Genomic DNA, 12,015 nt, shown 5'->3' on the forward strand with positions numbered 1-12,015 from the left:
ATACGTCAGTCACTACAGTAAACAAACACGCGCCTCGGCACTTGCAGACGAACTGCCTTATTTACTATATCCTGTGTGTTGAATACACTAAAATTTGAATAACGCAGTAACAGTAACTAACTAAATGACAAAAAACATTTTTCTGCATGGTGTATCAGTTAAAAATTGGTTATGAAGTAACTGTATATTAAACTAGTTTATAATTATGTTCTGTAAGACCTAGTGCAAAAATAGTTTTACTATTAGCAACTGAAAGTTTAAAATGTCCACCAGGTCTATGCCTAATAATAAGAAGGTTGTGTTAATTGACACTGATGCTGGGATCGATGATGCTTGGGCTATACTTATGCTCCTAGCTGCAGCCAAAGAAAATCGAGACATAAATGTAATTGGTATTACATGTGTCCATGGGAACGCAACTGTAGATCAAATTTCCCTCAATGTTCTTAGGACTTTGGAATCTTGTAAAGTAGAGGTAAGTTAAGCCTAGACCTTTAACCCTGGAAGTGTCATGTTTGTGTGTAGGGTTACCAATATAAATAAGGGGCTGATACAGTATTTTAGGTCTGATAGCATTAATCTTTGGTACTGGTTGACAAGACCCACTGTATTTTTGCTAAGTTTGGGGAAGAAATTGTAAATAGTCCTAGGCCATAATTTGAAAAATTGCTAGGTCTCACTTCACATATGTTGGCTATACCTAAGGGAACAGAGTATGGGTAAGCAGACCTGGTTTTTATTTGGTCTATTGAATAACATAATGCTGAAATCAGGAGAATTTGGTCCAAGTAAAAGAATGTTTGATTATTTTAGACCTCTTAAAAATGAAAGTTCATAACAGTCAAAAACAAGTGACTCTGGCCATCAGCTTAGGTCACGGTAATGGCAACAAACAAAAAACATCTCTTGAGGTAGTACATATAACTAAAAGATCAAATTCTAGAGGATCTGATCATGAATACCTGTGATCATTACTCACTAGGAAACACAAGGGCAGAGTACGATAAGCGGACCTGGTTTTTATATCGCTTATTACAATCATCAATACTTTATATTTCAAATAACAGAACTATTAACCGAAAACAACATATCCAAAGTACTAAATTAAAGTCACATTTTTCAATTTAATAGAAACAGTTTAAACAATTATGTAATACCATAATTAATAAAGGAACCATAACCATTTATCAAACAATAAAATTAAGACGGGTGTTAAGATAAATGACATTTAAATAATAAAGAAAACGTAACAACAAAACAAACATTTTAGAATTGAGAAAGACACAGTAAATCATCTTTAGTATTATTTTCTATCGTTTTTTAAGTTAACTATCTTTTTTTTACTTACAAGAAGTTGCTTGTAGAAAAAATTGTGTTTATAAAATGAAAATGCGTGTATAGCTGATCCAGATTATTTAGTTATTGTTTTAATTAATTACTATTGATTGATTATATCGAAGGGTATAATATCGTTTGAGAATTTCGATATCAAAACCGGGTTAGCTTATTGTACTATACCCAAATGAAACTTGGCAAAGCAAGCAAATATTGCAAATTCAGCTAACCATAACATTCTACTATGTTGCAAGAAAAGTAGTTCAACCTTGTATTTGTAATTTTCATCCCCTAAAATCACATATTTTTTTGTTCAGGAGGACAATTGCAATAGGTTAACAACGTGAATCCCTTGATTTATGTGGGTAGAAAGAAATTTGAAAATAATGCACACAAATTTAACCAAACTTTCTACAAACAAATAATGTAAAAAATAAATATTATTATAACAATAAATTAGAAAAACTAACGTAACCATAACTTAATAATTTTTAATGTAGGCTTATGTACAGTCCACATAGTAACTTCCGATTACATAAAAATATATTCCTGATTTACAATCAGCACATGATAACACAATGATCTCATACTTACTCTGACAAAACATGACCAATTAAGAAAGGAATAAATGTATATCCTAATATTTTAACTGCTAATATTTTAACCTGTCAAACGACTTTTATTTAGGCCTACATTAATCAAATTTGAATAAATGGCAATAAACTAATTTAATTTTTCAATAAACATTGAATTACAAAAAGTACTAGCTCTGTCCGGACAAGTATTTGGTCTTCCGATTATATGTTAGTTTGGTTATTTAGACGCATATGTGACAGATACGGCCAAATACAAAATAATTGAATCGTAAAAAGTAAGGGCTCTGTGGTGTAGTGGTAGCACACTCATCCGGCAAGTGAGAGATCCGGGTTCGAGTCCCAGCGGAACAATTACTTTTTGTGATGCAATAATTATTGAAAAATTAAATTAGGCTATTGCCATTTATTCAAATTTTATATGTATATGTATATATATAGAAGAAATATTTGACACAAAAATCCTCTATATTTCTTCTACAATACAAGACATTTTCAAGAGATGTAAGGTGTAAATATACTACCAAAAGGTAAAAGAATTACATTCAGTTGAGGAGGTTTGAGGTTCAACACCAAGAACAAACCAAACCGTTGCTGACCATGAGTAATACTTCACCATCACTCAGTTTTGGACGGGTTAATGAAGCAATCACATCTATGTACATGTATTATAATATCAAAAAAGATTGTTAATACTCATTCTGCTGGCATTAAAACTCAAATCTCTACTTACGCTCGTCTGTAATTTTTAGTCAATTTTACCATGTTCGGCTTATTTAATAATTTGTCATAATATTACTTAGAATATAAATTTTAAAATTTGTGACAAGACTTGTCTAATTGAATATTCATATATTTAATAGCTTTAATATTTACAGATTCCTGTTTACAAAGGGTCATCTTCACCATTGATTGATTTAGATGAAAACTATAAGAGAAGTTGGAGACCTTTTTTTGGAACGGATGGTTTTGGATGTGCTGAACACGACGATGCCCCTGATCTAAAAGTCATAAAAGAAGAAAATGCAATAGTTGCATTGGACAGAATTGTTAATGAACACAAAGGTAAGCTCTTAACAGTGATACAGTTTAATCAATATTGGATTGAGCAGGTGGTATGAGCTTACAGATAACAATCTAGCAATCCAGTTTCTCAATGTTTCCAGATGGGAAGTTTCTCTTATCTCACTTGGAGAAATTGAATAATTTTTTATCAGCTTCCACACCTAGTGATGTTGTGTGTAACTGGATTGCTGATCATCTGCATGTAGAAGTTAATTAACTTAGTCATGTTAATTATACGTAATAACGTACGTGATACGTTAGACTTATGTTTGTTCTAATATTTTCAAAACATCAATTTTATATTTAAATCCCAATTTTCTGTTGGAAAATAACCACATTCAGGCAGTTATGAATAAGCTTTACTCCTGCGTAGTAAAAAACTCATTTTTACACTCTTGAAGGGGTTTTTTTTTTTGTTTTCAAAATATGGGACTGGAAACTGTAGCCTAACTGAAAAATTCATGAGTACATGCGAAACCTTTTATGAAAGTTTTTATCTCGTCCAGGATTGTTACAACATCAAAATTACCAGGTAAGTCACAGATATGTTTTCATTAGCCGTCACAAGAACTTGTGGAAAACTGCAATGCTCACATCACCGTGGAATTGTGTGAAAAACCGTGGAACTTGTAATGAAAATTTTTATCACATTCAGGATTGTTAAAACATAAAATAATTACCATTAATGCCCTACATAATTCCTATTGACACGTTCAATATAAGATTTTTGATGTTTTTGTAACCAGGAGAAATATGTGTCAGTGGAGGCAATGGTAAAGTAAATATTCCAAACAATCTGTGTACAGTTGTCAGGACTGAAACAGTGTATATAATTGAAAATTGTATCCCAATTTTAGCACATTACATGCAGATAATCTTGAATGGCTTGTGCCACGTTGTGATTGTTTTACAGAAACCATCTACCATCAAAACAATCAACCATCTAAATCGGCTGTGGTGTGGGAGAAACAGTTTTATTACCTAGAATCCTCTTGATTACATTCAACTACCACTTTCAGTTTAAACAGCTGCAGTTTCCTATTAGGGTATGTTTCGCGATGACAATGAACGCTTCTTCAGTATTATCTGGAGGCCATTTAAAAAATTTTTGAAATAGTTTTTCTGATCAGGGACTTAAAAAACAACATTATTAGAAGAACAGACTTTATTTGACTTCCTGTAAAAATGACATGTCATTATGATGATCGGTTCTTTTTTCTGCCTTTCTACAGGAAGTGATGTTGGCAAGAAGACACTCTGTCCACATCTACTATTTGTTATTAGGCTATAACAAGTAGTTAGATACATATGTATTACAAATATAAAAAGTTAACAAGTGCTTATGTGACCTGAGCTTGACTTTAGGTACTGTCTCGAGAGATGTTTTCCTTTTCTCCAGAAGTGCAGGTGGCACCAAAGGCACTACTGAAGTTCGCATTGATGGCCAGGAGCATTTCCGATCAGTACTTTTCTCAACCAGATTGTCCAACGTGATCTAACATCTGAAAAGTAGCGGCCTCCGGTTAATACCAAAGTACCCAATGAATAAAACCCAAGGATAATCTTTGAAACTGGCAGGAGTGGATTTAAGATTGACTTTCTCTTATGGTCCAATAGTATGTTCTCCAAGACAGTCTGGTAATAATGCACAGTATTAAGGGTGAACAATAAACATTGTTTGTCAAGAGGTCCAGCCCTTCATTATCGGAAACATTATGATAAACTCATAACAATAAATCTTAACTGAACACAACAAGATAATGAACTGTTAATAAACTAGTGAGATGCTAAGTACAGTACAGTACAGACGTACTGCCCCCTCCCTTCCACAAGGGCCAACATGATCTAACATCTGAAAAGTAGGGGCCTCCGGTTAATACCAAAGTACCCAAGGATAATCTTTGAAACTGGCAGGAGTGGATTTAAGATTGACTTTCTCTTATGGCCCAATAGTATGTTCTCCAAGACAGTCTGGTAATAATGCACAGTGTTAAGGGGTGAACAATAAACATTGTTTGTCAAGAGGTCCAGCCCTTCATTATCGGAAACATTATGATAAACTCATAACAATCAATCCTAAACTGAACACAACAAGATAATGAACTGTTTATAAACTAGTGAGATGCTAAGTACAGTTTTACAGAGACGTACTGTCCCCTCCCTTCCACAAGGGCCACTTGAAAACTATAGAATTTGCTTCCAGCCAAGTATTCTCTCACCTTACATTTAAATGCATTTAAAGTATTGATATTTCTTTTGACAAAAAATGTTGGACCGTAATTATAAAACTGCATTTTTATACAACTAAAGTTTGAATTTTTGGGGTAAGATATTTGTTTTGTTTCTGGTATTGTAAGTGTAATTTAAAAGAGGAAAGTAATGACGATTTTGGAACCAGAAGATCAAGTTGTGAAACATTAGGTCTGTCAATGTAAGGATACCACTGGACTGGAATTGCTCTCTACAACTGTCTTGTCATATCAGGCCCCAGACAATTCTCAAGACTCTCTTCTGAAAAATAAAAACTCTTTGAAATTGTATGGAATTACAATTGCCCCAGAAAATCAATTCATAGGTCATTTGTGACTCGAACAAACCCAACCTAAGATTATTCCGGTCAACGAAATAAGATAAACATCTCAAAGCATATATAGATGAATTGAGTTATTGATACGTGTATACCACTTTACATCACAATCAAGGTGAACACCCAAGAACTTGCTTGGTTAAATTCTTCATTTTTAAATTATAGTGGTTTATTGAATAAATAGGTAACTGATTGGTGTATTGTTTTATGTGGAAATCTACAGGATATGTTTTAGATAGATTTAAAAAGAGTTTGTTTCTAGAAAACCAATTCGAGAGTTCTGATGTCACAGTTTAAAAATTGCCAGATAGCTGTTGGTAAAATCATTAAAAATCAAACTGTATCGTCAGCATAACGCGATAAGGTCAATCTTTAGCTATCGGTGGCAAATAAATTTAATCTTCACTGTTCTACAGCAGCTGTAGAACAGTGCTGAATACCAACTGATCACACATGCGTGAAAACACAACAGTGGACACACTACCCTCCTCCTTTTTCCATAAAATGAGTGAACGGAAATTACTTTCCAAACAACCCTCATATATTTTATAACCTTTTAAAAGAGTTTGATCGTTAATAATCTGCTGACTATTCAGAAATGTTTTTAGTTCCTTTAAACATGATAAACAATATATTAATCTAGTTAAAACACAAAATACCAAAAAAAATTATAAATGTAGACAACTTTGTATAGGACACACATCTACTATACCACAAGGCTTTTCAATAATCATATTGAACATTGACATAGATGATACTTATCAAATAGTGTGTAAAAATCCATATATTATGAAATCGCAACATTCAGGTCACCTTGAATTTCAGTCTTTTTTGTGATTTCACACTATGTAACACTAATTAAATTAGGTTTCTTTTTAATATTGTTTTCTCTGTTTAGTAGTTGTATGGCATTTTTTTCAGGGGAAGTATCATTGCTGTGCCTTGGCCCACTGACTAACATAGCTCTAGCGATCCGGACATTCCCTTGTTTTGTACAAAACGTTAAAGAAATAATAATAATGGGTGGAAACTATAAAGGTTTGTATTCGTATTATTATGGTAAACATATTTTTCTAATTATTACAAATATAACCTTTTTACTATTGAAAAATTGGTACTTACGTATTATATCGACCACACTATTAATGTTTTAAAACATCAACATATTTGGTAATTTAGAAGGATGGTTGTTGTTAAGGTAACTGCCCACAATAGACATCCGGTGTTATCTTATCGCAATACCTGTCCCTTCCCCCCTGGTCAAGGTTCAGCGACCGGCCGCTCCAGCGATAACCGAGTTGGAGGAGGCTGGTTTTCAACATTTCACCGTCAATCATCGGTATAATTTTGTTGACCCTGAAACCGGCGCAAACACTCAACAAGTTGAGAGGATGTGGGGATCGGCTAAATGGAGGAATAAATGACAAAGAGGCACTGCCAGACAACACTTTGATTCCTATCTAGCCGAATACATATGGCGGTCGTCTGTGGCAGCCGAAGGCTGGGATCCATTCTGCTCGCTCTGCGCTGACATCGCTGCATTTTGGGTGGCGGAGTGTGATCAAGAATAAAAACAAGTTTTGTGTGTTGTTTTCAATAAAGAGTTTAGTTTTTGTTTGGTAATGTTTGTTTTCGTTGAATTTTTGTGTTTGGAGAAATGTAGGGGCGTGGTCGATATAATACGTAAGTACCGAAAAATTGCTTGCATATTCCTACGTATGCAAAAATAGTGATAGTACTTATTAGATTAAAAATGTGTTATTGTCTTAACTGATGTGGTAGTGATTGTTTTAAATATTTGTGTAATGTGAGAATATGAGGGCACAATACTGGTTTTGTACAATTTACCAACTAAATATTGTAGCTCAATGTCAAGTCAACAAATTTTTAAAGTTTGTGCTCGTCTCTACGCATTAGTTCTACTTTTGGCCAGTTTCACCTATCCAGTAGATCTCTCATATATGAAGTGTCCTGAACAGCATTGAGGCTTATCATGGGATAATTGAAAAAATGAGGCCATATAGAAAAAAAAACAAGCTGAGTGCAATAGAACCTCACATAGTCCCAGCTCACATGTAATTTTCACGCTTTGTAATAACTTGCTAAAGTCATTTTCAAACAATTATTGGGTCACATACTCCAGAATACAGGCCAATAAACGGATCGGATCTCTCATTTGAAAGATATCTCATGTAAAAAAAAGAAATCTTGCTACTTTTTCACCTATAAAGGGTCTCCGAAAAAGAATGCAGATTTTGAACGAGTGTTACTTAAAAAATATTTAAGATAACTAAATGATTTGAATGTCTAATTGAAGTTGAAATAATTAAGTTATGTTTTCTAATAAGCTTTTTGTTAGATTATCTAATAAGCTGTTTGTTATATTGTCTAATAAGCTGTTTGTTATATTGTCTAATAAGCTGTTTGTTTGTATCCAGTCAGTTGTTTGTCTTTCAATCGAGTCGCTCACTAGTGATGCTGTATTTTTGGATTTGTTTTGTGTCAAAATAATTCAACTATTTTTATGTTTAACATATGGTTTTTTTTAGAAATTAAACTATTTTTAACTTAAATTTATTTTTTAATTTAGTTTTTTAAATTTGTTACTTTTAGAAATATCTAGGGTTATTTTACTGTAAAATTAGTCTAAACTTGAGATGAAAAATTTACGTATGCACTCAAAATATGTTTATAACAACATAATGCAAAGTCTGTGTCTTTTATTATAAAAAGCTCTAACTAAAAAAAATGTTCAATTATACTAATTGGTGCCAATAGATTAAAACAGCCAAAAGTAACAACTCTAAGGGTGGTTTAAAAGTATAAAGATGACCAAAGTCTATATCTTGAAAGTATGTAGTTTTTTTAAGGTATCCCATCACATTGTATAATTAAGGCACTTAGTGTGTATTTTAACTTTCTGTTGTTTATATTGAGTGAGTAATGAACTTTGCAGCCGTCGGTAACACAACAAATTGTGCAGAGTTCAACTTCCACGCAGATCCAGAGGCCGCTTATATTGTTCTTAACTCGGCAATAAAGCACAAAGTGCTGATACCGTGGGAAACTTGTTGTCAAGTACCGTTTTCGTTGGTATGTCTACTATAGCATGTCTCAGTGATTAACTTGTAGTTCGTTTAATGCTTAAAGTTGATGAGTGTCTTTAAAACTCTTGTATCAACCTGTACTATTTTAGATGAGTTAATTTCTTATGCATGTTCAGTCTGTTGTGTAAGCCAGTATCGTTTCGTCTGAATTATGTGCTTTATTTGTGCGGGAACATTGTTTAATACTGTTCTCAGTCCTGGAACAGGCCATTAAGAAGTATTAGGCAAATTAAGTGTATTGAAATGCGAACAATCACTTGAACTTTTGCTTTGCCATTTATAAAAATGGTGCCAATTAAAATATTAAGATCTAAAGTCCATTTATAACAGATTCATATGTAAAATGTGGTATAATCAGATATCTGTGTTATTAAAAGAGAATAAACTTACAAATCAGACATTGCCGACAAGAACATAGCCAGGAAAAATTTGGGGGGAGAGCAAGACTATTGATATGTTCCCGTAGTGGACAAAAAGTAAGGCAAGTGCAGTCAACTGCTTATTCTCCATTTTGTTCCTTAAAAATCCTTTAACCGTTTCAATGCTAATAACGATCTTTAAACAGTACATGTCATTAATACTGAATTATTTAAATAATAATAGTCGTATGCTAAAAAAGTAATTGAAAAAATTAAAAATTTTGGGGGGGAGTCCAGACCCCTTGGCTACATCCTTGATCGCTGATCTTATGCTGCTACATAGTAGCAGACAATGTGAAAACTACTATAAGTTTGACAAAATTCCTGAGCGAGTTTGTTTGAATATGTGAATATGTATCATTGGTAAGATCCAATAAAGGAATAGCTTTAAGAACTTGACTGTTTTAATGAAAACTCTTACTGTCATAACTGACCCACAAACGAAGACAACTACATTGCCAGTTTGTCATATTGTTTGATCTTAAACAATTAGTACGAAATGTTCTGTTACTTATTATTTTGACCTTTATGCACCGATCATTATGTGTTATGAGGTATAAAGTTTATTTTAGAATACAACAGCTTCACTGTGCAGGCTCTGTCTTTGTGGTAATTGGTTGCTAATTGGATTTACTGGATGCAAATTGGTACACAGCAAGGGATTCGACTAGGAACAATAAAATTAATCTGGCAGGTATACAATGATCTTGTGGATACAATAGGTCCACTGATATTTATAGATTCATTAATTATTTTGGAATTGGCCACATACTCTGGTTTCTTATTGGTCCAGGGCCACAGTTAGCTTGTGTTACACGAGACATTTACACTTCCATCCACCGTTTTATTGATATTCAGGTTATAATGTAAAACATGAATTGTTATTGTATGGAATTGCATGAAAACTTACTTTTTCATTCATGAAACTATGACTTTTTACCGAGTAAAATGTTTTGACAGTAAAATATCCGGCCCGGTGAGGAATGATAAAACGTTTGGTAACTGTTAGCTTTGCAAGCAAGGAATGCAACACAGGCTAACTTGATCACTTCTTCAATATGTTGGCCGGTGGGGGGAGAGAAGGTTAGGGCTTACATTTCTGGTCCTTATTTTCCCTTATGTGCTATTTTTGAAAACAATGACCTTGTTGAAACTGGGATATCAGTGCTGTCATGTCAGCTTTTGAATGTGCATTGGGATGTGTTTAATAATCTAAAATTTTAGTTTGAAATATTTTACATTATTGAATGTTTAATTTTTTCTAAATAACTTTATATTTATGCCTTTTATAGTATTGTGTTTTACATTTGTAACCAAAAACTCTAAAAAGTATTTATTTAATAAGTTTTGAATGCACTGAATATCAGTTTTCAATACATGTTTCTTGTAATCAATAACTTTAAAAATTAATTTTTTTTGTTTTAATCAATAATTTTTTATAAAAAATTATGTGATCTGAATATATACTGGCAAGTCGACACAAATTCACAGGCATTAGCTGTAAGTTGATTTTTTAAATATGATCTGTGGTAAAATCAGCTGTCAGTATTTGTTAGCTAATCAGTTTTCAACAGACTATAGTACGAGATGTATCAATGCAAGCCTGGGTTTTGGCACAGTGTTGCCAGCTGTAACAGAAAATTAACTAGTGTTGGGATAATCATTCGAATTCAACAATCGAGTGATCATTACTGCTTATCTTTACCTCTCATCTCTCTTTCTGAATCCTTTACCTTCACGATTTAAATTAACACGTGATTACAATACGACAGAGAACGTGAGCTAATAATTAAAATAAAAATATGCAGAATAATTGAATGCGAAGAACAAAACGGATGTAAACTACTGGAACGAAGCGAGACATCGTCGTGTCACCTCATACTGAAAAAACAGCTGACATGACAGTGTGGCAATGTCGCAAGGTGAGGGGGAAGTGGGGTGCAGTAACTGCCCAAAAGACCAGGCTTCCAATGATATGTCTCGTACTATAGTTACATTTTTGTACAGGCTTCCGGTCTGCTAAATTTTTAATTTCAATTTGATATTACTAGTCTTGTATGATACACAGGACTGGCGAGATAACGAGTTGGGAGCGTGCGATAACAAGGCAATCGAACTGATGAACAGAGTAGAGCAGCCGTTGAGATTGAAACCGACGTTTGTGGACTGGATGCCATGTGACCAGCTGGTTTCTGCTGTGCTGCTACAGCCGGAAGTGATCACCGAAAGCGAGATGACACATCTCACAGTGGAGCTGCACGGGCAATACACGCGCGGACAGGTCGTGCTCTGTCGCAAACACATATTGCCTCCAAACACTCTGCTCGTTAAAGATATCAACAAAGAGTTGTTTGCTCAGCTGTTGCTGAAGGTTCACAACCTCTGATTAAGATCACTTATTGTGATTGGAGTAATGTGATATTTTTTACTGTTGGAATACTCTATATTTTTATCTGGGAAATAGTATGTTAGGGATGTTTGAAGCAGGCAAGCTCTTACACTTGGCTATAAAATGGCACAGTGCCAAATTGGGGGTTACTATTATAGTAACTTCTGGTAGCGAATGTTTTAAATCAAGACTACAGAATCTGAAAGGAATCGTTAATATAAGCCAATAATTTTTGTGGTAATCACATCATAGTGCAGGCGAACTCAGTATGCACATTCTTTGTTTTTTCGATTTTCAATTAAATTTATGGTTTCCATGCATAGCCAAATACTAAACCAACAATTTTTATTGTAGTAGATCATGGAATACAGGCCATGATTGTCAATAGATAAATTTCTTTATTCATAATCTTGGAGATCAGAACGGTGTCATAATATATTAAGATTTTTAATTTGTTTTAAAGTTAACAGATACATCTGGTAAATAAATAGTTCTTATGTATAATAAGTGTAAAATCTTC

The 12,015-nt window shown here is 33.5% G+C and overlaps 1 protein-coding gene across 1 annotated transcript; it reads left to right on the forward strand.

Moving 5' to 3' along the window:
- On the forward strand, positions 1-12,015 carry LOC124364246 (uncharacterized protein C1683.06c-like). Its single transcript, XM_046819572.1, has 5 exons — positions 1-475; positions 2,807-2,993; positions 6,502-6,618; positions 8,537-8,673; positions 11,175-12,015. The coding sequence occupies exons 1-5, from the start codon at positions 263-265 to the stop codon at positions 11,490-11,492; spliced, it is 972 nt and encodes a 323-aa protein (XP_046675528.1). The 5' UTR covers positions 1-262; the 3' UTR covers positions 11,493-12,015.

Source organism: Homalodisca vitripennis, chromosome 6 (assembly GCF_021130785.1).
Source record: "Homalodisca vitripennis isolate AUS2020 chromosome 6, UT_GWSS_2.1, whole genome shotgun sequence".
Classification (NCBI taxonomy): Eukaryota; Metazoa; Arthropoda; class Insecta; order Hemiptera; family Cicadellidae; genus Homalodisca; species Homalodisca vitripennis.